The 24974-nt window shown below is 30.0% G+C and overlaps 4 protein-coding genes and 1 long non-coding RNA gene across 11 annotated transcripts in view; 2 read left to right on the top strand and 3 right to left on the bottom strand.

Annotated features, from left to right (window-relative positions):
* Positions 1–17793, bottom strand: part of LOC127061626 (phosphatidylcholine:ceramide cholinephosphotransferase 2-like) — a 21044-nt gene extending 3251 nt beyond the window's left edge. The window contains exons 1-6 of one of the 7 annotated variants that reach the window (XM_050988768.1): positions 17651–17793; positions 2674–3050; positions 2099–2309; positions 1713–1987; positions 1323–1498; positions 1–1219 (exon numbers count right to left, since the gene is read on the bottom strand). The exon at positions 1–1219 is cut by the window's left edge and continues 3251 nt beyond it. In XM_050988768.1, coding sequence (XP_050844725.1) covers positions 1064–1219; positions 1323–1498; positions 1713–1987; positions 2099–2309; positions 2674–3050; positions 17651–17736 — 1281 coding nt within the window. In that variant the 5' untranslated portion in view covers positions 17737–17793 and the 3' untranslated portion in view covers positions 1–1063. Of the gene's footprint in view, positions 1220–1322; positions 1499–1712; positions 1988–2098; positions 2310–2673; positions 3051–5399; positions 5591–8452; positions 8579–16305; positions 16454–16568; positions 16768–17650 lie in introns of those variants that run through there. The other 6 variants (XM_050988803.1, XM_050988812.1, XM_050988777.1 and 3 more) reach the window with 6 other exon arrangements.
* Positions 5814–18615, top strand: LOC127061742 (uncharacterized). Its single transcript, XR_007780943.1, has 6 exons — positions 5814–5954; positions 10112–10259; positions 11816–13927; positions 13994–14250; positions 16178–18290; positions 18389–18615. It is a non-coding gene; the product is annotated as an uncharacterized LOC127061742 (long non-coding RNA).
* A 195-nt stretch (positions 18616–18810) lies between these two features.
* On the bottom strand, positions 18811–20617 carry LOC127061665 (cysteine and histidine-rich domain-containing protein morgana). The gene is made up of 4 exons (XM_050988863.1): positions 20411–20617; positions 19735–20297; positions 19475–19663; positions 18811–19394 (listed from the first exon to the last, which is right to left on the bottom strand). Exons 1-4 carry the CDS (start codon positions 20487–20489, stop codon positions 19203–19205), a joined length of 1023 nt encoding a protein of 340 aa, XP_050844820.1. The 5' UTR covers positions 20490–20617; the 3' UTR covers positions 18811–19202.
* A 364-nt stretch (positions 20618–20981) lies between these two features.
* Positions 20982–22130, top strand: LOC127061704 (elongin-B). The gene is made up of 3 exons (XM_050988978.1): positions 20982–21137; positions 21238–21331; positions 21476–22130. Exons 1-3 carry the CDS (start codon positions 21135–21137, stop codon positions 21727–21729), a joined length of 351 nt encoding a protein of 116 aa, XP_050844935.1. The 5' UTR covers positions 20982–21134; the 3' UTR covers positions 21730–22130.
* Positions 22131–23502: 1372 nt separating this feature from the next.
* Positions 23503–24895, bottom strand: LOC127061674 (esterase OVCA2). The gene is made up of 5 exons (XM_050988890.1): positions 24635–24895; positions 24289–24448; positions 24011–24205; positions 23743–23883; positions 23503–23657 (listed from the first exon to the last, which is right to left on the bottom strand). Exons 1-5 carry the CDS (start codon positions 24728–24730, stop codon positions 23524–23526), a joined length of 726 nt encoding a protein of 241 aa, XP_050844847.1. The 5' UTR covers positions 24731–24895; the 3' UTR covers positions 23503–23523.
* Positions 24896–24974: the final 79 nt, after the last annotated feature.

Genomic DNA, 24974 nt, shown 5'->3' on the forward strand with positions numbered 1-24974 from the left:
TACATACATACATACATACATACATACATACATACATACATACATACATACATACATACATACATACATACATACATACATACATACATACATACATACATACATACATACATACATACATACATACATACATACATACATACATACATACATACATATATATATATCGATATATTCATTGCTGGATCGTTTTTCGCCGGAATAAGTCGTACGGCAGGTTGCATATTGGAAGTATAATGATCAAGAGATATAATAAGAGAGTAATTCGATTGGAGGAAGGTTTTGTATTGTTAGAAAAAACGAAGAAAAGGATTTAGAAAAAAAAAAGAAAGAAAAAAAAGGAAGAGATAACCGAAAAAATTCTAGTTGGAAAAATCGAGTTTTAATTTTACATAAATCAAAATATACTTCGTTCTCGTGTATATGTGTGTGTGTGTGTATGTGTGTGTTTCAAATAAAACATATATATGTATATATAAATATCGGTGTGTGCGTTCAGATCTGTTCAATTATATTATCAACGAAATATCTTCTGTTGCCCCTCCCACCCCCCCCGGAATCCCTCCCTCCCAATCGTACTAATCATTTCTAAAACTTCGCGCAAAGCATCGTATAGATAAGCTATTATAATTCTTCTTTACATAGGATATACGCTAGTTTTTCATGAAAATCAGGTAAAGCGTGAATTGCGACGCGATTGAGTAAACTGCAAGTTATATACGCCCGATAGTTTTGGCCCGCACACGCGGTATAACAAATTGAACGTTGATGCAAACTTTTGTGCAAACCCTTTAAAATGCACAATGCAAGGGCGTAATTCTCAAAAATTCGCATATCATGGACACTTCCCTTTCACCCAAGCGTTATTTTCATACGAATAAGCTTAGGTGCAAACGTATATGTATATGTATATGTATAACTGTGTATATGTGTGTGCATATATATATACACACACATACGCACGCGCACGCACACGCACACGCACATATGTATACACATATACATATAGAATCAGGAAGGATTTCGTTACTTATCAGTCTCTAACTTGGAGCCTGGGCAGATATTAACTGTCTCGGTTAGGATGCTTGGCAAGAAATCTTCGAGGCCAAGGTAAAGGCCAATTGTATTGTCGTGGCACTGTACCACCCACATTTTTCTCAAAATATTTGAAAATAGGATACCACCAGAGCCGGGCCAGAAAATTATTTGGTCCGTTTTGCTACATAAAAGAAAAGAGAAAAAACAATAATTAAAACTTTTGATAAATGTTCACGTTTATGATAATAAACAAGGATTATGACATTAACGACCGTTTGACGTACCTTCAAATAAGGATTATTTGCTAACGTATGGTATATGTACCATAAACGTGTAGTTAAATAATATGCTATAAGGACATCAACCGTATAATGTCCATGAGCTACCAATACCATTATTATACCAACAAAGACCGTAAGACCTCCCAACCAATGAATCGGTTGACATCTTCTAGGGGAATCTGCAAAGAAAAAATATATTTAAGTAAGAGTTAACGAATATCATCATAGAATATTCCGCGGAATGATTATCATTATAAAACCTTGAAATATTAGGTTATCTGAGGGATATAAAATAGAGATAAAAATATTATCTTGTTATCAAAGCCATAGCAAACACAGGATATACGGTCTACGATAAATTCTAATAATATTAGTAATTTTTATATTACATACACTCCTTAATAATCAGGTAACTAAGTACAAGTACAACCGTGTGACCGCTGTAAATGTAATCTCCACAATAAGTGTGTTTGCCATTAATCGACAAACCGAAACCAGAGATAAGTTGCAGTACTCTTTTCGTAACCAGAAGAGGACTTGTGTTGTTTGCCTTTGGACTACAGAAATATGTTTTACTTGCGACCGGCAAAACGGTCACATACATCGTGATACTCCTCATCATGTACAGCAGACCCATTAAAAGGAATATCCGTCTGATGACGATAAATCTATATATATATGTACAAATATAAAAAAGAAAGAAATCATAATTGATAAAATCGTTCATCGATAACGTATAATTCTTACATGGAACGAAGATCGTTAAAAACTAAACGTACCTGTGTTTGTGAAAAATAATGAAAACCATTGCCGAGTTGGACATTATCATAATGAGAACTTCCGAAACATTGAGAGTCCAATCTTGGGCAGTAATATTATCCAGTACAATGTCTGGTAACGGGCCATAGATATTACGATCTGGAACACGTTCGTGCACCATCGCAAGTGAGGCCGTGGTCAGTATGAAGTTCACGACCATGAACAGGAAAGCTACGAACAAGAAAATTGAAAAATGAAGAATGATCGCAGACGGTTAGAGTAATATAAACTGATGAAACTGAGAAAATGAGATAGACGTAAAGCGACCTAAAGAAATGTTAACGAACGTAGCTTTACAAAATAAAGGTTTTAAGAGGAGTTTAACGGAGAAATATATTTTTTGTTTCTTTTATAATTCATCTCGATGTTCGAGTTTAGCCAAATGAATTAAATCCTCGATATTAATATTTTATGACTACGCTTTAACGTAAAATAGATATTTACTTTATAGACGATCGTTTTAATTTACTCAAGAAAGACTCTCCGATTATCGTATGACAACGATAATTCTTTTCATCTCGAATTAATTTATTACCAATAAAAGTTTTCCATTTTTCTTTGGGAAATCGTGGTTCCTCGCGAAGCGGCGCCGGTATGTCGATTTTAATGACGCCGCTTCCTGGTCCATTCGTTATTCCTGGATGACGTCCAAGACCGTCGATTTTCTCCTCTTCGTCGTCCTCGTAATAATCCGAACCGGAAGCCACCCCGGACCACTTATCCTTACTCTTAGTTGGTGCACCAGGTAAGAGAGGTTGCCTTTGATAAATATCACTCGATTGTGCCATTCCGCTGCTACTCCCATCAACCGCCGCCTCCACGTCCCTCTCGTGACCCTCCCCACCTCCCAATGGTCGATCGAAACTTCCGTAATCGCTATGTAGACTCGTGACCTTGGGGTCCAATACCATCCTAAGGGAAAAGAAATGGAACTTTCAAGGATTTTTCTTTTCTTTTTCTTCGCTCTTCCTTTTTATTTTTTATATGCATGTTCGGTTGATTTCCTTTCTTTTTTTCATTTTTTTTTTTTTTTTGTAATTTTAATTTTAATTTTAACCTTTTCCTTCTTTCTTTCTTTCTTTCGTAAAAGCGAGTTCTTTACCTTTTATCAAAAAAATGACGAAAAATCAAATCGATCATGTCGCTTTTATATTATATCAAATAAAAATCCTATTTCTTTCTTTTAAATAAATTATTAATGGTCTCTTAACAAAACGAAAATTGATTCTCGGTATCTTCCTCTAATACGACGCAACCTAACAAAATTTACTATGGGTTGGTCTATAGACTAACTTAATTCAACCACGGTATCATGTTCGCGCCCACTCTCCGATACCGTATAACATAACTATCTCTTACGTATATATAATACTATAGATTCGCGGGAATCGCATCAATTTTTAAACCTAACAACACAGTTAATCGATTGACTTCAACCGTGAAGTTTCCTACTCTCACTCCCTTCCTTCTCTTTTTCTCCTCGAATAGAAATTCGTACCAACGTATGTACTTACGTATACATATATGATATTACCTTTTGCATACAATGTTCGCATGTTATATGAATGTAATTACATCATTTTCTCGTTACATGAGAGAAAGAAGGAAAAAAAAAAGAGAGAAAAAGAGAAAAAGAGATTAATTATACTTGTCGCTGGCAGGTGATATTGGTATTCCAACTATTTATTACTCTACCATATTCGCGAGAATTAACGAGGACGCAAATTCTTACGCAAAATCCTTTTACCAATCGTTCGTTCAGAAAGACTAACAGGAAATTTTCTTCGTTCAAATTCTAACTAAAGATTTAAGAAATACCTACTTGAATATTGTACTTATTTACATAGGTATCATTTAGAGAAAAAAAATTATACCATTCGCAAAAGAGGATATACGTAACGACAGAACAATATTTATAGATTAAGAAAAGAAAAGAAAAAGATTGATTATTAGATTTAAGTAAAGTTCCACTTTAAACTAGAAGGAGAAGTAGTAGAAGAAGAAGAAGAAGAAGAAAAAATAAGAAAAAAATAAAATGCCACTTGTCTCGACCTCGATAAATCTCGCGTAACGAGAACTCAGCATCTTCTTTGCAACTCCATACTTTTCAACGCGACATAGATATACGATTTTCTTTCTTTCTTTCTTTCTTTCTTTTTCTCTCTTTCTCTCTCTCTCTCTCTCTCTCTCTCTCTCTCTCTCTCTCTCTCTCTCTCTCTCTCTCTCTCTCTCTCTTCTCTCTCTCTGTTTCTGCTCCTCTCTTCCTTTATGGGAGAGCATTAAAAATGTATATACATATCTCTCGAATAAAACACGACCCTCACACGTGAAGAATATTACAAAATATTATATAATCGCATACCATGTGGACGAACCCATCAATACTAATTATTACAATGACTTTCACTTTATTTATTTCCATCTTCCTTTTTTTTTTATATTGAAAAAAAAAGGTAGAAGAAGGATTGTGTCACTCGATTCTCTTGAGTATTAATTAAATCATGAATAAATAATTGTCAATTTTAATTCAAACGAACAAAAAAAAAATTAATGTAACTTTGTTAATCATGAACAAAAATTTCAATCTTAATTAAAAAAAAAATTTGATTGATACTGTTCGGCCAATGGATTAATAATTAATAATACATTCGACTAAAATCGATGGGAAGAATTTGTTAAATAAAATTTGAAAAAAAGAATGACGGATATACGACGCCATTGGAACGTAACGTGATTTTCAAACGAAATACTTATTTGTGTTTACAGTGTCACCGTTTCGGCAATCAAAAAGCCCACGTTTCGTCGTGAGCAACAAGCAGGAAAGGCAATTTGCGGTATATTGCCAACCGCATCGACCATAAGCCATTGCAGTCAAGTTACATGCCTCAAGCAATCATCAGATGAAATTTTATCTTCCTTTTACAATCTTATTTCTATTATCTTACAAAACTGATTGCTATCGAAAAAGATTTTTATTACCAATATCAACATATGTATTTACCGATTATCCTTAGTCTTTAACTCGATCAACAATCATTTTAAGAATACATACAATTACTTGCACAGAAAGATATTATTTTGTAAATAAAATAAAAACGAGAGAAAAACGGAAGAAAGAGAGATAGAGAAAGAAAAAGAGAAAGAGAGGGAGAGAGAGAGAGAGAGAGAGAGAGAGAGAGAGAGAGAGAGAAAGAGAGAGAGATCAAATAATTATACATGAAATATAAATTCCTAAGAAAAAAAAAAAAAAATTATCTGTACAAATTAAAGTTCAATTTGAACGTCAGAAGCATTCAAATTTCGCACCATTACTACTTGTCATCACAACACTGTCACTACCACACGATAATTACCACAGAATAGCTATTACCGACACGAACGAAATCTCTCATCTTTTCAAAAAGAAAAAAAAACGAAAGAGGGGGAAAGACGGGAAAAAAGAGGAAAAATAGGAATACACTTTGTAATACAACGAATATTCACCACTGTGACTTATTTATGAATGAAGGAAAAAAGAAAGTATTCGGTTAGAACGATTGAGAAGAATAACGAAAGCCAAAAGGTTGGGTAATCATATGGTCTCTCTTGCTAAAGCCTGATAAAGAGCATATCAATCACGTGAACTTGCAGCGGTGTTAGCGGAGAAACTAATTTTATCAGTGAACGATTATACGTGCTCCGCACGCGTAAGTTATTCACGAGGAGCAAAGATCGTGCCGTGAAATATATTGAATGTATATATTCCATTATTGAATGTATATATACATTATTTTGTGTACATATAAAATTATAAAACGTGTGGTGATATTTCTCAATGTGAGTACATACATACATACATACAAAGGACTTTTTCATATGTATATATATATATATATATATATATATATATATATATCGTACGTATGAGTATTGGAATTATAAATAAAAAGAGAGAGAAATATTGTTTGTTTCTGTCTCTTTTTTATCTCTCTCTTTCTGTCTCTCTATTTTCTTTTCAGTCAATTTCACAAGAATTTTCACATTATTATATTAGACATACGAAGACCTTTAACGCGTATCGAATAAGAAAAAAAATAAAAGAATCGAGATGGAATTAAGGTTAAACTCTTGAATCTTCTCTACCGTGAAACGTTTCCATTGTATTCGTTAAATCGATCGATAAAGAATCTTTCGAAGCTCGAAGGACTTATTTCGTTGTTCTTTTCGTTTCGTTTCGTTTCGTTTCAGTTCGATTCATCCTCTCGTAATCGCTGGATGAATTCATACAAGTATATCTTATACCGTAGTGATCTTTTTTTTTAATAATTATAAACTATTTTTCTTATAGATTTTTATTTAAGAATAACGATAAAAAAAAGAAGAAGAAGAAAGAAACGAGTTACGGTAAAGAACGTTTATGTAATTAGCATAATTAACGAAGCTACGACTAGTTTATATATGTATTTTTTTTATCTCCTAACCGAGTGCATATATGTACACTTCAAACTACGTATGTATCGTTCTATCGATTATCTAATTATCCTTCAAGGGCGGAGCATAATGACAACGGACGAAGCTTTGAAAAAAAAAAAAAAGAAAGAAAGAAAAAGGAAAGAAAAAAGAACAGAAAATAAAAATAATAAAAAAGAAATATCAAAGAAATATAAATGATACATGATACAAGACAAACACATAATGGGCCAAAAGTTTTTGGATGATTTTGAAAATCGATTACTCTATTTCTAGACTTTTTAGGCTACATTTTCTCTCTCTCTCTCTCTCTCTCTCTCTCTCTCTCTCTTTTTTTTCTTCAATTAAAGTTTCTTTCAATTAAAATTTCTATATTTTCTTTCTTTATTTTTTCATTTTTATGCAGCTTAATTATAAAAATATAAAACCTTTACGCATGCATAGACACACGTTAGACCTTGGATCGTCTTTCTCGATCATTCTTTTAACTTCCTTTTATAATTTATCTCAAATTATAACAACAATAACAACAACAACAATAGCAACAATATTGCAACTAGTTTCTCATTCTATTTTCTAACTTTACATTTATTTTGATCTTAACAAGATCTTATTAGATATATGTATATATACATATTACACATACACACACGCGCGCGCGAGCATTTATTACACATATATATGTATAAACATGTATCTCGTCGGCAACAGGTTACTGACATAGTTATGCTTGCCTAGGTAAGAACAAGAGCACGAGCGATTGACCGTATATAATCTTATTGACCTATAATCCAAAGTATCATATGTGTGTATGTGTATGTGTGTATGTACACACACACAAAAATGCTTGACAGATGGGACAGATATAGGCCAAAGTTAACTGATACGAACGAAGTCTAATAAATATTAAATCGAAGGATCCCGTTTGCGTTATCGATCAATAGGTGACAAATAAAATGGCGAATTTTAATTAATCAGCCGATTTTTATATAATTACCGATTGAAAATATATCTTTGATAAAGATTAATCATTACAATTTACATGATTTATTCTCAAGGAAACTCGTATACGCAAAACTTCATTGAAACCATATAAATTATATATATATATATATATATATATATATATATATATATATATATATATATATAAGAAAAAGGAACAAAAAAAGATTATATAAGAAAGATAAGAATCGTCAAACTTGATCAAAGATTACATAGTATTTACGTTACGAACGAAGTTCTTTTATATATAAATATTTGAAAAAGATCACTTAGAGAATTTGTAACTCGCTGCGATTGTAACTTTTAGCGATCTTTTCCTAAACTATTTGTACTAAACTCAAACTTTTTAGTAAACTTTCCTTTACTATTTCACGAGGATAAAAAAAAAAGACAAATAACTGTGGACTCATTTAACCCCTTTTACTAACTTGAACTTCGTACATATATAATATGTACTTTGTAAGTTCTTGATCAAATATTCTCCATGGATAGAAACGAAAATAAATAGTTCATGAAACGTAACTTTGTTTCACATGTTAGGTTAGTTCGTCGGTAATAATATTGTTCCTTTTTTTTTTCAAATTGTAAAAATTTCCTAGGCTTGCAATTTTACAATCTGACAGAAAAACAAATTTAAAAAAAAAAACAAAGAAAGAAAAAATTAATTTGAAAAATTGATTTTTAAAATCAACTTTGACTCATTCTATATATAGGATCTATACGTATACATATGTATGTGTTCGTGTATGTGCACATATATATAAAATATTACATTTCTCTAGAAGATGAATAATTTTTATTCACTTTTTTTTTCTATTCAAAATCTTCAATAATAAATAAGTAAATCAAATAAAATTTACCATTCTTTCGATAATTTCGTAGCTTTATCATCCTCCATATTATCTCCTTACAAAGAAATATTAATCTAACGAGGGAAACAAAAAAAAAAGAAAAGAAAAATAAAGGAAGAAAAAAACAACGTACGATAATAGAACAGATAAGGCAATTCTAGAAACCACTAGTCTATAATAATTATTGTACGATAAATTCATTCGACACTGACATCGTAGAGAAAATATCGTGTTGGGTACACAGTGTAGTACTATTTATCTCGGAATAGTACTCTGATGGTATTGGTTCACTGAACAGTATAGTCGACAGATATCATAGTAGCATGTTCCTTCTTGATCGTTACAACACTTAATATAACTTGTTGAATATATTAATAATAATAATCCAATATTTAGAAATATATATATATATATAAACTTGATCAATTAGAATCTTTTTTTTTTCTTTTCTTTGGTTTCTTATGTTATATCATAATCGACATTAGTCTCTTTTAACATTCACGAACACGCACGGAAAATGAACTGACACGGCATCATAATTCTCCTAATCGGATAAAAATGATGTAATCGCGATGAACTCGCGAAACTTCCGACTTCTTCGCACTCGTACGAATCTTGGAATCTACTTCAACTGTATTCGACGTGTGCTGAATTTTTTTACGTCCAAGAGATTGACGTTAATCACTGTTTTGCGGCTTTTTCCTCTTTCCATCCCTCCACCTCCCACCTACTACCCCCTCTCTATCTCTCTCTTCTCTTCTCTTTCCTCTCTTTTTCTGTTCAACAGGCAACAGTACGCATATAATAGCAAATGCGTTTTATAAAAGTCAGAAGATAAATTTCAATTAGATCCTTTTTAACCGTGAGTAATAATCGTTTCGCAATAATATTCATATATATGTATATATACTACGTATGTTTTCAATCTCATTTTGTATTATCACTATTACAAAAAAAAAAAAAATCTTTTTGTTTCTTTCTTCTTCGTTTTAATTATTCGCATACTTCATACACGATGTAAACAAAATTCGATATCTGTTCTAGATATACACAAAAAAATACGTATATTTAAAAGAATGTTTTTCATCTTTTTTCTTTTTCTAAATTATTCATATCATACACAATATAAGCAAAGATGATTCAATTTCTTGTTTTTGAGTATATAATTGTATGAGAAGGCTACGATATACATACTTTAGTACAATTCAAAATAGCTAAGCGTTGTGAAGTCAATATAATACAAAATTGGATTGATGGAATTGAAGAAGTGAACGAATTTGTGAGAGATTGAGAATCTGAGAAATGTAAAATATTTGACAAGAAATATTCGTTGTGACAGAAAATCACGAGTGACACAACGTTTATGAATATTTTTAGTCACAGAGATAAAATTTAAATAGAACATAATACCGGACAATCTGCGATACTAAAAAAAAAAAGTGAATTGTAAAGATCTTAAATGAATTTTACAATGACGTATATAACACGCTGTCTGCTATAAATATGATTTGACGAAGTTTTGATTATGAAATATAACGTAATTTTCTTATAGGATATGTGTATAATAATACTCCTAACGAGTCAGCACTTCGAAAAAATGATCTGAACAATTACTACAAGTTTTAATAGATAATATTAAAAATAATATGATATCTATATTATTTTTAGAAAATTACATATGGATTTCAATAGATGAAAAGACAGAAAAAAATTGAACGATGTATAACAAATCTAATTGTTGGAAAAAAATGTGGGAATAACGAAACAATAGTAACAACGTTTATTTTCGAGCAAGGAATTAAACGAAAGAAATTATGTAAGTATTACTAATTTTGTCAATTCAAATATGCGAATAGTATGATTAGACGACGTTAAAAAAAAAAAAAGAATATAACTGTTAGTGATAAGAGCTGCTTTAATGATAAAAACTATTAAAAAATCATAATTATTCTTCTATCCATGTGTGATTCATATCTCGTAGTACAATATATGGATAAAACGTAATTGCAGAAAAGGTGTGTCTCCTTTTCCCGTTGGTAAATAATTTGATATCTTTGGTTAAAAAAATATTTGTAAAAGCACTCCTTCACATTAAATGTTATGAGTTGGAACAGCAGTATTTTACATAATGAGTATGAACGATATAAAAGAAATAATGTTCTCAAGATAACATTCTCAATATACATTATTATTACACATATCATATCTATACACATATCACATATATATCTATTACACATATCATATTTTTGCATATATTGTTATATTTCTACATACGTTTGTATACTACATATTTAACCTATGCTATTCGCATATTTCAATATATTTTAAAGTCTATAAATATACGTAGCATAATCATAACTGTATATGTATATACGTAAGTATATTATGAACATATACGTCTATGACATAAATCCAATAAGAACTATTCGAAAATAAGAATACCGTAAAGGCAATTGAATAACAAACATTAGAAGAGAAATCGATCGATAAACTTCTCGAGCAGACTCGTGAACCGAAACTCCTTTATGAAAGTTCGACCGTCTGTTTCGTCTTAAGCTCCAAATATACGTGTGTCTTTATTTAGAGCAAATTCGAACGCGTTCGATCTTGTTCGGTCTGGCGATTAATCGAACGGTATTCTGATTTAAAACGAGCCAAGGAACGAATATATAAAAATATGAAACGAATAATACATATAGAAAATTAAAAATCCTTTTTTTTCCCCCTATCAAAACGTATAATTATTTCGAACAATAATTTTTAACAAAATGTAGGATGGATCAAGAATTCTTAAATGATCTTCAAAAAACAATTAGTCTTTTTCGAAATTTTTTAGACGCGATTAAAATTGCAATTTTACAAGCTAAACTTGTATTTCTACAATATGAAAAAAAAAAAGAAAAACAGAAAGATTAATTTAAAAAGTTTCGAAAGAGATTAATTTTTTTTTTTTAAATCACCTAAAAACTTTTGACCCACCCTGAAACACGTTAGTACACGACACATAAAAATATTGGTTTTATTACATTTTCAAACTATAAAATGTCGAAAGTCCTGCTGAAAAATTTGCAAAAGAATTTTATTTTTTTCTGATCTTACATAAATTGAAGAAGGATATCCTATATCAAAAAGATAAAAAAAAAAGGAACAAAGAAGGGAAAGTCAGACGGAACGAAGTCTGCCCACATCCTTTTTCAATTTCCTCGTGTCCTTAATATTCAAAAGCTCAAAATTTATATTAAATTTCTCGTGGTCTCCTTAAAGTCTACTATCTATTATCAATTACGTCATGAACGCGAAATCGCCGTGGCCCAACGTATGACTCATTTTCTTTTTCTTACGATTTCTGATTCATATCTATACTTGTAGAATGAAACGAAGTCTGGAACATCCAACATCGACGTAAAAGAAGATAAAAAGGATATTTCGATTAGAGTGGGGAGTTAGAATGCGTCGTTAAAATGGAAAATAATTTGGCAATGATGCAAAAATTTATTGTTTATCATCTTCATCATCTTATTCCAATATAGCTGAAAGATCCTATCTTTGGTAAGTTCATATATATAATTATTAAATGTTTCAACTAATAAAACGTCCAAAATATATTTGTAAAATGTCATATGTGAACGTGAGGTAAAAAATATATCTCTTTGTAAAATTACATATTAGAAAATATGAAATGAATGTTAGATCATTAAATACGTATATATTTAGATGATGATAATATCGTAAAAAGGATTAACTGATATAAAACGAGCTTATCAAAGTTCGTCAAGCAAAGTATAATTAATCCTTGATCATATGTAAGAGTTAATCTAAGAAGATAACGGGTATAAACTGTATAATTTTATCGTATTCATATTTTAATATATAAAAAAAGAAATCAGATTAGATCCCTTTTATCGTAAAAATAAGTGAATCTGTTTTTCTTTTCTTCATTGATAAAATATAATGATCGATAAAGAACAAAAGTATGAACATTTTTAAATAATATCACGAGCATTTGCAAAATAATACAATTTAAATAATTGTCTGGTTCTAATATATCATTCGAAACGTACAAATAAACGATCATTAAAGTAATCTCGAGTCGCGTAAATTCGCTAAGCATGATCCAACGATGAATCTCTTCAATTGTATGACATTAACGGATATCACGAAAGAACATTCATACTATGGAATATAATTCTCTTAAATTGTCAAGAAGAAGAAAAATATTTGAAAAATATGTGTTTGCGCGTATGTATATACATATATGTATATTCTCGAAGAATAAGAAAGAGATAAACGTGGAAGTTTATTATCAATCCAATTTCTTTCGAACATAGAAATCGAACGAGTGCGAAGTGCAAGTTAGTCTCGCATGTTCCTATTTTCGAGGAAAACTACGGAACGACGTCGCTTGACGCAAATGGCGCCTAGTAAGAGACAGCTAGCGAATAAGCGAGTGAACAAGTGAGTGAGAAAGAGAGAGAAAGAGAAAAAGGAAAGTATAAAAACGAAAATACGTCACGAAAGTTTTATTGAATCGATCTTATTCCTTTGTATTCTTATTTACGAGGTATTAGAAATTTATATTAGAAATTTATATTCAGAGAGAGAGAGAGAGAGAGAGAGAGAGAGAGAGAGAGAGAGAGAGAGGGAGGGAGGGAGAGAGAAAGACGAAACAAGAAAATTCGATTTACAAGAATGATTCATTGAATCGATTTAAAGGAATCTGTGAATCTATGGATGAAGATGACTTGCGAAGACGCAAACAGATCATAAATTTTTACCTCAACCATAAATTTGTGATAATTATAACGGTTACGTAATCCACGAGGCGTCCCTTGCTAGTAATAATTTTAAAACCCCACATACTACACGATACGTGTATGTATGTAGATATGTATAAATGTGTCTATCTATATATGTCGAGTATGTATGATGACGAGTAGATAGAATGAATTAATTTATATCGTTACAGTCCCGTGTTAGAAAGAGAAAAAAAAAGAAGAGAGATATACAAGAGAGAGATATATATATACATATACATATAGAAACGTTAAAAGATAATAATCGGATGATTTAAATCGTGTATCGAACGAACAAAAGAGAAAACTTCACGATATAATTCTTCTTTAGAATAACTATAAATCATAAAAGCATGCTAAACGTTCTATTTTACAATGATAAGATCATAATTAATATTTCTAACTTCTATTTTTAAATTTCTCGCCTTGACAAACAACAGCGATTTTTTTTATCAAAAATTCACAGTTGTATATATATATTTTTTAATCAATTTCTTGATTTTACAGACGTCATCATAATAAAAATATTCAAAATTTATTATTGAAATATATTCATTGGATTTTATACTACCAACTTTATCAATTCGAGTTCAACGGATGTGACACCATATACTCGTATTATATATATATATACCTCTTACAACCAAGTAAAACCACGAATCATACAGGGTGGCCTAAAAGTTTCTAGGTGACTTTAAAAATCAATTACTTCTTTTCGAGATTTCTTTCCTTTTCTATTTCTTTTCTTTTTCAGATTATAAAATTACAAGTCTAGAAATCTGCAACTTTGACATATCCGGTAACAAAAAAGTAACGAAACATAATAAGGATGAACAATAAAGGAAAATACAATGGTAGAATATAAAACAAGAGACATGCAGGACTTCTTTCTTAAAATGCTGATATCGAACTTACCAAGCAATTTTGATCGAAATCGAGATTAACAATAAGTGAAAGTTAAAAAGGCTGAGAGTTATAATATGCAAGGTCACGTGATACCTACGCATGTAAGTAAGTACATATATTAAAAGTTAATACGTTTAAAATGGCGCCACATACGCCGTTGCGTCCTGCTCACGCTATGAACTAAATACGTTGAAGGAAATATTTCCTAAGTTAATATATATATATATATATATATATATATATATATATATGCACACGCGACACGCACACACGCACACGTTTCTTTAGATAGTCCAACAAGATTGCTCGATCAAAGAGAACGTTTCACTTCGTACAAGCAGCAATCGAGGTAGAAAAATAAGAGGACATCTTTGAAAGACGCAACAAATTCATTTATTATCGAGTACGATACCATATCAATAATAACGAGATGATTGAATGTTAAAATAAAAGTTACTATCCATGAAATTACAGTTAAATTATAAGGAGAGAAAAAGAGAGAGACATCTATCTCCTCTCTCTTTCCCTCTACGTCACACGACACGACTCTACACCATTGGAGATCTTTCTATCTCTGTCTCTCGTTCTTTTTCTCCCTCCAAAGGGCGGTAGATTTCAAAGGGTGTAGACATATATCGAAGGTGGGAGCGTCGTTGCGTATTAATCCGTAAACGGTATACATGCACGTATATATGTACATACATAATCATAATATATATGTATACGTGTGTCTGGTAGAACTACGTAACATATACGAATCGTAGTTTGCTCTATGTTGCTCTCTTTCGAGTTCACGTGTACTCTTTGCTGTCGGAAGTGCGCGCGCACTAACCAGAAAAAGAAAGAGAGAGAAAGAAAGAATGTATGGTCGTACAGGTGGTTAAACGCGTTGATCTTGTTTTTACCTTATTGGTAAAGGCTTTAAGAAGAAAATGAAGAAGAAAAAAATGAAGATGAAGAAGAAGAAAACCGATCGATCGATTCTTACGAAAACTAACGAAGTTAAGGCGAACCGATCACGTGACTTCTCTTTCCCGTTACCGATAATTAGCTCACAACGTAATAGGGTCGAGAAAGAGAGGGAAAGGAAAAGAGAATGTCACGATATTAGTACATGACTAACTTCGTCTCTAAAATGGACTATTTATTATCATACCTAATGTATATTTCGCGTACGTGCTCTTCGAGAAAAAGAGAGATCAGCATAGGTAGTAGAGAATAGTATAACTATGATATATGTGTGTGTGTGTATGTGTGTGTACATGTGTATGTAGAGAGAGGATATGTGCACATTCAAACGGCTAGCATTAGATTTGATGACTGCCAAGGTCAACTGATTTCCATGAGAATCAACGGCCAGATGTTTCTTCGCGCGTCTGTCTCGATTAACGCGAAGAAACACCTAGTATTCTTCAAGAATTATTACATACTATTTGCGAAGACATTTCACATGGCATTTCTCTTACCATAAATAATAAGTTTTGATAAGTGGACTTGTGTTGTATGTTCCATATGGTATTGAAACATTCATAGAAGAAGTATTTAAAGGAATATATAATAATATATACTTCTTGGAGAAGCTAGAGTTCTTATATATTCTTTCTAACCGTTAAATGGTTATGTAAAAGAGTTTTAAGTTGATATCAAATATAATACAAGAAGATGGTGTTAAGACAATAACGCAATTGATAGTACCTTTATTAAAAAGCATATTATCCAACATATATGCCTAAGATATTAATGTCTATATTGATATACTAGATAAATCGATTTTCAAAACTGTTTGCATTGTGATATATCTTGAAATATATTCGTATATTATGAACATATGCAAACATTCAAAGTAAATAATACAACTTTATAAATCGTTATTGAGACTAGTAAAAAGATCTAATGTATAATTCATAAATTACACAATGTATATATATATACATATATATACATATATAAAAAGAGTTAATATGATGAATCTTGTATCATCTACTTACAATCGTATACATTTACATTACAAGTGTACGTCATTTATTTCCAGTATGCAATCAACAAAGCAAAGAAATTCTATATATAATATTGAAGCTAGAAAAACAAAATAATGAAAAATAGGAGAAAAGTGATATAGAGGAAGCGATATAAATAACTAAGAATAAGACCTCGCCATACCTTGTTAAAGCACTGGGTAATTCTACCTTGACAGGTAACCTTAACTTATGCATTTTACGCATACGTATATCTGCACATTATAACATTTTAGTTCTCATTATTCGATACGTGCTAATAAAATGCGTGCGAAACATAAGTACGATAGAACGATGAGAGAAAAAACATAACCAAAAAAAAAAGAGAATAATAGACTCTGTAAAGAACACACGATGATGTCACGGTAAAGAAATGTACGAACAAGCACATTACCAAACAACACTAACCAACTATATACACGAAGGAGGGGAGGAAGTGTTCAAAAGAATTATTTTACATGGACACTGAGACGATATACGACCCTTCCGTCGATCGCGATCTTCGAAGACTGCTGCAAAACTAGATCTACGGCGCAAACTCATAACACGATCGGCCCTGTCATTTCGACGACCGGTTTTGTTGAACGTTTTTACTCGCAACAACCACCACGTCACGCGCACTATCCACACTCATGACTCGTACGACGTGCACTGTCTCCTCTTCGAACGAACTGACTGTAAATATAAATATAAAGATGGCGTCGACTGACCGAGCTCAAATCCGGGATTAGGTTAGATCGCAACGTTCGCCAGAGAATGGACATTCGATTGGTCGTACTCTCGTTTGAACGATACGACACCAATCTACGTTCTTGTCACTGATACTACTACAATTTCGCATGATAATAGACTTTAAACTCCCTCCATAACCTATTGCTATTGATACAAACGAGCAAGCGAGCAAGAGAAGGAGTGAGAGAGAAAGAAAAAGGGGGAACAAAAGAGTAAGAGAGAAGAAAAGAATAAATAGTCAGTAAGAAAGGGAAAGATAAAATAGAACGAACATATAAATAAACAAGATAAGAGATCATAAATAGAAGAAATCAAACGATATGTATTTTAACTCGGATCTGGATTTTCTTATTTTAGAATGTTCAGAAAAGAATTCACTTTTTTTTACCGACCGTCGTTAAAATCATTTTATTAACGATCTTATGGCGGGACATTCAAATGACATAGAAAAATATCGAGTTTTTTAAAAAATGACATGACAAATTTCTTACAATGATTATTATTATATTATATATATTTGTTTCACACAGTAATCTGAAAAAAATTGTTAAAAATAATTCGCTTGACAATACGAATTTCGTTGCGAAATATGGGTGACTCATAGGAATGTAAAAAGAAAGAAAGAAACATCTATACCATATGCATCATGCATCGTTGTCACGAATTCGTAATCATTATAGCAAATTTTAATAGAAATCATACTAATTGCGAAATAGTAATATAATAACTCGATGAAACGATCGAATAAGTTCTCTCACCTGAGCAAGGCTTTCCTCCAGCAGTAATCCGTTTCGATTACGAGCAACTGTAATTTCATCATATACGTCGACGTTGCCCACGGCATATAAAATTTCCTCGTACGCAGTCGAACGATACACCCACGGGCACGATGAAAAAATTTTTTTTAATCACTCGAGCCTCGCACACGTTTAGATTTCTTCCAGTTTAAGGGCCGACCTAATTCACGAGATGATCGGTGATCGATCATATGGAAACATACGGAGGACTTGTTCGTAAACAATCCACAATTTTTTTTACTATATAGAGTAATCGTATGCGAATTTCTTCGTTTCTTCTTTTCTCTTTTTTTTTTCTTCCTTTTTTTCTTTTTGATAGTGTAATTTCTACGAAAAAATCGTCTTTCACCAATATTAGTTACTATCACGATACGTTCACCGAATACCACGACATAGTTGTCGAGTGTTCGTTAATGGATTCGCTATGTAACACTTTTCCAGGTTCGTCGACGACGTAATTCCCTCGAGGAAACCTTCTGCCACGTTCGCATTGCGTCTGGTTGCAACGGAACTCTAGCAACGTTGTTAAAAGGGGTGGCGAAGCTTTCACAGAATTCCTACTGTGAAGCTAGAAGAGAACTTCGACACCCCCGTAAACTACGTACGTATATATATACATATAAATTCTTTGTGAGATTTCTCTGTTTGTTGAATGTTTGTATATGTGTCGATTGCCCGCGCGCGCGTGTGTGTGTCCAGAAGCTTTTAAAAGCGCACGCGCTCTCTCATGGATTGCGGCTTTCTTGCAAATTGTTGGACACCACTGACGTCATACAATGAACGATTCATCCGAATAATTTCTATAGTTTATGATATATGTATATCGAACGTTCTACTCTATTCTCCAAGTACAATTGCATTTTAATCGTGAAATATTGATCTTTAAATATAGATTGTAAAAAATTGGTATAAAAAAGCGATAAGTATTGTATCAAAATTAATTATATATTTTTTAATATATTTTATGTATATTTAGATTATTTGTATTTTATATATATAGATTATATTTTATATATATAGATTATATTATATATATATATATATATATATATATATATATATATATATATGGAAGTATATATACATATACATATGTACACACTTTGTTATAGATTGGACAATTTTTATATTGTTTTGAATTGTTCTATTTTTACATCTTTACTTTCGTCATCTTTGTTTTAAACGTGCGTTGTATGTTAAATATTTGGAGATATATGTAGGAATAAAAAACGAGTTAAAGAGAGAATGTTATTTTTTTTTTATTGCATGTATCAGAACGTGAAAAATAAATCAGTTCGTTAAGAATAAGAAGAACATGAAGTACTGAAGCCATGAATTTGTGAAAGCTTCTTAATTCTCGTCATTTAAAAAATGTCGAATATATTTTCAATATATTAAATATGTTCTATCTGTCTGTACAGTAACGTATATTTTTGAAGATACGTTTGGTAGTAAAATATGATTATTTTCAATAGTTATTTAGAATCTTAAATTTAAACAAGAATGCATTCAATTATAAATCACTGAGGTCAACTGCATCAATTTTGGAACTAATTTGTTCCTCATTTTGAATGCTCTCATTTTCTTGACTATCAAGTATTCTAGGAATATCTAAGCGAGACCAAGATCCAGGTTCTGCTTTCTTTAATTTAATTTCTACTTTGGTAGGCAGCATAGTAACACTACTTTGAACAACATCAATTATCTGGAAACAACGAATATAACAAGTAATATGATTATTAATATTTACTTACTAATAATTATTACATTTAATGATATACTTACTCCTTTCAACTCTATGTCAAGATTATATCTTGAATTTTCTTCTACAAAGAATAAATCCACAGTTAAATGTATAGGATTCAATTTCACACTTGATTGACTAGGTTGATATTTCTTGGCAAAAACTGAAACAACTATAAATGTTGAAGTTTGATGCCAATCCATTCTACATTGAACTTTTTTATGAGTATTCTGAAAATAGAAAAAAATAAAATTGATAAGTAATAATGCTTGTTTAAATTAGTAAAATCTTAACAAATTACCTTTGACACCCAAAGATGTTTTCCTTGCGTACATCCTGGTTGTTCTAGAAATACTGAAAAATCTGTAGTCTTCTTTTGACAACAAGACCAATATTTCATCCCTTCGTGAAATATAGGAACTCCAGGATGATAAGAACATTCCTTTTCATCGGATGAAGGTCCTGCATACGTAGCTTTACAAGAATTGTTTTTGCAACTTTGACCAATGGCAATTTTATGTTCATTTACATTTTCTTCTATCGATGCTGTCAAGTCTTTAATTTGTTCCAATAATGCAGATGACACATTTGGTTTTAATGTAGTTTGAGGAGAATGAAAAGATGGTCTTTTTAATGTCGATCCATTGCTATTAAGTTTTGCACCTACTTGAATAACTTCATTTGCTTTTGATTTATCAACGATAGGTTTTTCTGGTTCTACAGGCTTTTCATTCGTATGGCATGATTTTGTGCAACCTTTAATATTTAAAAATTCTGTGAAGTCTGTACACTTTTTATTACAACAAGACCATCCTTTGTAAGCATCGTGAAAAACTGGTTGACCAGGATGATGGACACAATCATCTATAGCAATATTAAAATTTATAATTTTCGTAAGTATTGTATCATTTTTGTAATAATCATTCTTAAAAAATTAATAGTTTTTATGATATGTATAAGATCATCTAAAAATTTACCTTCTTTGTTATCATTTGGATCAAATTGTTTTCCACAGCCTCGATTGTAACAATGTAATAAAATCTTCCCTTCTGACATTTTTCGATATGTAATTAATTACACTATCGTAATATTTTTATTATGCTCTTAAATTAATTTCTTTACGATAAAGCAAAATTACTTTTAATATCAGATAAGTTCTAGTACATTCCAGACTCTGTTTCAAATCCTAGACTATTATATTCCGAATAAATTATGGTTATTTTCAAGTAGAGTGCAACAAGTGCAGTAAGTCAACGATGATTGGTTGATCGTTATCGTCTACAAAAAAATTGTCCAATTAGAATGTACAATTTAAATGTATTATTAAAGCAATAGAGATATATTCGTATATCTGTAATCATATTATTTTATTTAACAGAAAATTATTGTTAATAATTTGGTATTATTATATTATTATTGAAAATAATGAAAATTTCCTAACATCTATAAAGCAGCGTTGTGATTGGTGAGATAAACTCAACAATGCCAAACGCGATTTGCTTTAAAATAGGATAACCAATCATATAATCTGTCTCATATATGACGTATATAAGCCTGACGGTGTATATGTGTGTACAGTCTTATTTTAACCTTTCATTTATAATCTGAAGGTCTTCAAGTAAACATAATATCATTGAACCTCAGAAACAGTGTAAAATATTATTTCTCTTCAATACGTTTAGTTACAAAATTAAATCCGTAATGGTAAGATATTAGCATTTAATTTAATATTTACGTACATATATTTTATTGTTTCATTCAACAACGATATAACCTAAAAATGTGAATGTTGAACACTTTACAGGACGTATTTTTGATGATCAGGCGAAAAAATACCACAATTTTCACGGATGCAAAGGATAATACAACAGTTCACGAACTTAAAAAAATTATTGAAGGTAAAAATGTATAATATATTTTTAGGTGTATGCAGATATGTTGAACAAAAAAAATATATATACATATATTCATAAGTCCATATTGTTATTCGAACGTTAACGTTGAATATAAACAAAAGCAATAGAAATATAATTATTTCATAGGTATTTTGAAAGTACCTCCAGCAAATCAACAACTATTTAACAAAGACAATGTTGTTATGTCTGATTCTAAATACTTGTCAGATTATGGATTGACATCTGTAACTGCAAAAGCACAATGCCCTGCATTGATAGGGTTAGCTATACGTCAAGAAAATGGTCAGTTTGAACCACTTGAAATGACTCCATTTTCACTACCGCCAGATCTTCCAGACGTTATGAAGGGTTGTGAACCTAATGGTTCAGAATCTCCTTGAAGTTACATAAACTATATTGTGAACCAATTGATAAAGAAGTATTGTGTTTGATACAGTTTAATATTCATGAGAAAGACCTTTCTAAATGCTGAAGATTTTATGAAACCAGGATGTGAATAATAGAGACATACAAGTTCTTACATTTATGCAAAGTGTCTTAGGGATTTCTCACTTCTTCTAGAGAAAAAAAAAAAAAACAGGTAGTTGCAATACTTTCAGGTCTTTGTGAACAAGCAAGTACTTTTTTTTGTACTTGAATAATTAAATCAGGATGCTAACAAATCTCAAAAAGTACATGTTCACAGTCCTGTATGTTAACCAAATTTAATCTTAATTAGCTATGAAATTGTCTCAAAGTTTTGTTACAGTTACAGAAATATAATAAATACCTCATTCGCTTATATTTAATTTATGACTAATAGTTTATATTTTATGTTATGATAATTTTTTTGTAATGCTATCACACCCTTATGATACTTTTTTTAATAGTTTTTATTTAGTTCTGATCTACTAAATATATATTTTACATTATGTTCAATCACACCATAAATCTTTATCTTGTGATATAGAAAAAAAATGGTTGTCTTATTTAATATAAAAATTCAATAATTTTTAGTATAAATAAATTTCTTTACACAAAGTAAAATTATTTAATATATGATGAAATATAAATATACATCATTTTAATAAGTCATATATATTTGAAGAATATATTGTGTCCAATTGACTACTGTATTAAATATAAAATAATTTTGCTTTTAAATTATATTATGCTTTGTAAGCCGTTATTTTGTTCACTTTATTCGAATTACATACTATTCTGTATTCAACGATCATTACTTACAACATTGTTATATGATGTTATCATGAGTGAAATCTTATAAACGAGTTGAACATTAAAGATAACATTATTAGACATGATTTGACTTGGACTTGAATATTTATGAATGTATAATATTCATTTCTCATATAGTAATATTGTTGGAACATTTTTTTCTCTTCTTCATTCAATATACAGATATGTATTTATGCATCAGATTTATATGGGAACATTTGGAGTAGCATGTAAAATATTTGTAAATGAGTTATATTATTTTATATTACATTATTTACAAAAATTACGAATTGCATTTTCGAAGAATTGTAAAGTAAATTAAGCCATAAAAGGTTGTTCTCACAAAATATACTGTGTACTTTATAAGTTACATATAACATAATTACTATTATACACGTAACTATAGTATTTTAAGATAACATATAGTGATATTCATAAATCATAAGAACATATTTCGTAAATTTCATAAGATTTCACAAAAATCGTATATGGCTTCATAAACTTTATACAACTAATAGCAAAATTAATACTCCAGAATGTTTTGCTTTCCATATTATTTGGTATATTATGAATAATTTAATGATTCGTTTATTGTACATTTTATATGTAAAAGAACTTTCATAAATTTACTTTGATTTTACTAACAAGAAAATTTTCTTATCTTACATCTGTTATATTAAAAAATATGATTGTAACTAGCTAAATCTTGCTTATAATATTATGAAATTGTGTTTATTTTCATTTTGTACAGAGAGTAAATGTTTTATGTAAGTTTTAATAAATTTGCTAATATTACTATATTGTCTTCTTTTTCTAATTCTTAATAAAACTTATAATGTAAATGCATACTGTATATTGTATGTACAATAACACTAAGTTCTGTTTATAAATACAATTTCATACATATAATTAAATTATTATATTTGTGAACAAATTGATTAATTATTATGTGAAATTTATTAATGCAATTTTTTTTCCATCATTTCCATGATGAAGGCTTTATAAACATTTTTTTGACTAGGTATATAATGTCCACCTTCGTGTATAATTTTACTACAATTTTTAAATAAATCACATACTTTTTCAGTCATATCTATAACAAAACAATAATAAAGTTGCTTCATAATAAAATATTATTATTCTATATATAAAAAAAAAAAAAAAATGAATTATATTACCATTCGGAACAACTTTGTCATTCTGTCCATAAATATGCAATGAAGGCAATTCTATTATTTCGTTATAATATTCAGCATGTGGCGCACACAATGATATAAATCCTGATATAATAATAGCAAAATTAAATTTGAATGGACATACTGAAAAAGTAATATTATTTTAATTATATAAATTGTGCATTACAATATACATATCTTTGATAATAATCTGATATATGTAATTAGTCTATTATGATATGTTTATAATAATGTTAGATAAAAACTTAACTCTTTCTTTGTTGCATAATACATAAAATAACAGCAAAAGCTGCACCTTGGGAAAAACCAAGAATGCCATCAAATGGACCATGTTCTTGGCATGTTTTTATAATCACATCTAAACTATCTTCAAAGCCTATACAATCATTGCTTTGTACGGTAGCTTTGAATACACGATCTTCGGTATTAAACCACCAACCATAGCCTAATATGTATAAAGCGACATATAATTGTCATAAGCAATATTTTCTTTAAATATTGAAATAATTTTTATACACATAATTGTACCACTTTCTTCTGCATCTGTATCAAATTCATCTTTAGTTGGAATTTTATGAGGTGCTCTTACAAATGTAAAATCTAATTCTTTTTTAAAGCCCTTACGCAATGAACCTAATTTCCCTCTAAAAATGATGTCAGATTGGTGATATCCATGAATTGCTAAAATCTAAAATACTATATAATATTTTTAAGAGTCATTAATGCATTACTTATTTAACATACGATGAAAATTTACGACAAATTCAAAATGTAAATAAAATAAATAATATACCAAGGTAAAACATAATTTTAAACGTTTTAAATAACTTTTTTGTATTATACTAATATACTTAGTTTTTTAATCAGAGCTTACTCGTAGTTTATCTTGAACAACCTGCATCATAAAAATCTTAATAAAATTACAATAACAAATATTTTTAAATTTTTGCTTTGTCAGATTACCATACATTTATTACACATATTCGATTCTACGATAATTTTATCTTTAAACTATTGTAATCGGATTTAATAGGGAATTTTTATAAGTTGCATCATGATTATATACATCGCTTTCCTATAATACTGAAAATAATAAAAACATAAAAATTTTCAAATCCGATTATTTCGGATTTCATACAATATTTTAATAAATAATAATTTTATATAAACAGAACCTCGAATCGTAATCGCTAAATAATCGAAATGTATTATTT

The sequence above is a fragment of the Vespula vulgaris genome, chromosome 1, assembly GCF_905475345.1.
Source record: "Vespula vulgaris chromosome 1, iyVesVulg1.1, whole genome shotgun sequence".
NCBI classification, from domain to species: Eukaryota; Metazoa; Arthropoda; class Insecta; order Hymenoptera; family Vespidae; genus Vespula; species Vespula vulgaris.

Coding starts and splice junctions, on each gene's coding strand:
- LOC127061665 (XM_050988863.1), bottom strand. CDS start 20,489: ATGTCAGAAGGGAAGATTTTATTACATTGTTACAATCGAGGCTGTGGA. Junction 19,664..19,734: donor AACATCTTTGGGTGTCAAAG/GTAATTTGTTAA, acceptor TTCTATTTTCAG/AATACTCATAAAAAAGTTCA. Junction 19,395..19,474: donor TTGACATAGAGTTGAAAGGA/GTAAGTATATCA, acceptor CGTTGTTTCCAG/ATAATTGATGTTGTTCAAAG.
- LOC127061704 (XM_050988978.1), top strand. Junction 21,332..21,475: donor ACTTAAAAAAATTATTGAAG/GTAAAAATGTAT, acceptor ATTATTTCATAG/GTATTTTGAAAGTACCTCCA.
- LOC127061674 (XM_050988890.1), bottom strand. CDS start 24,730: ATGTATGGTAATCTGACAAAGCAAAAATTTAAAAATATTTGTTATTGT. Junction 24,206..24,288: donor TACAGATGCAGAAGAAAGTG/GTACAATTATGT, acceptor TATACATATTAG/GCTATGGTTGGTGGTTTAAT. Junction 23,658..23,742: donor TGACAAAGTTGTTCCGAATG/GTAATATAATTC, acceptor GTTTTGTTATAG/ATATGACTGAAAAAGTATGT.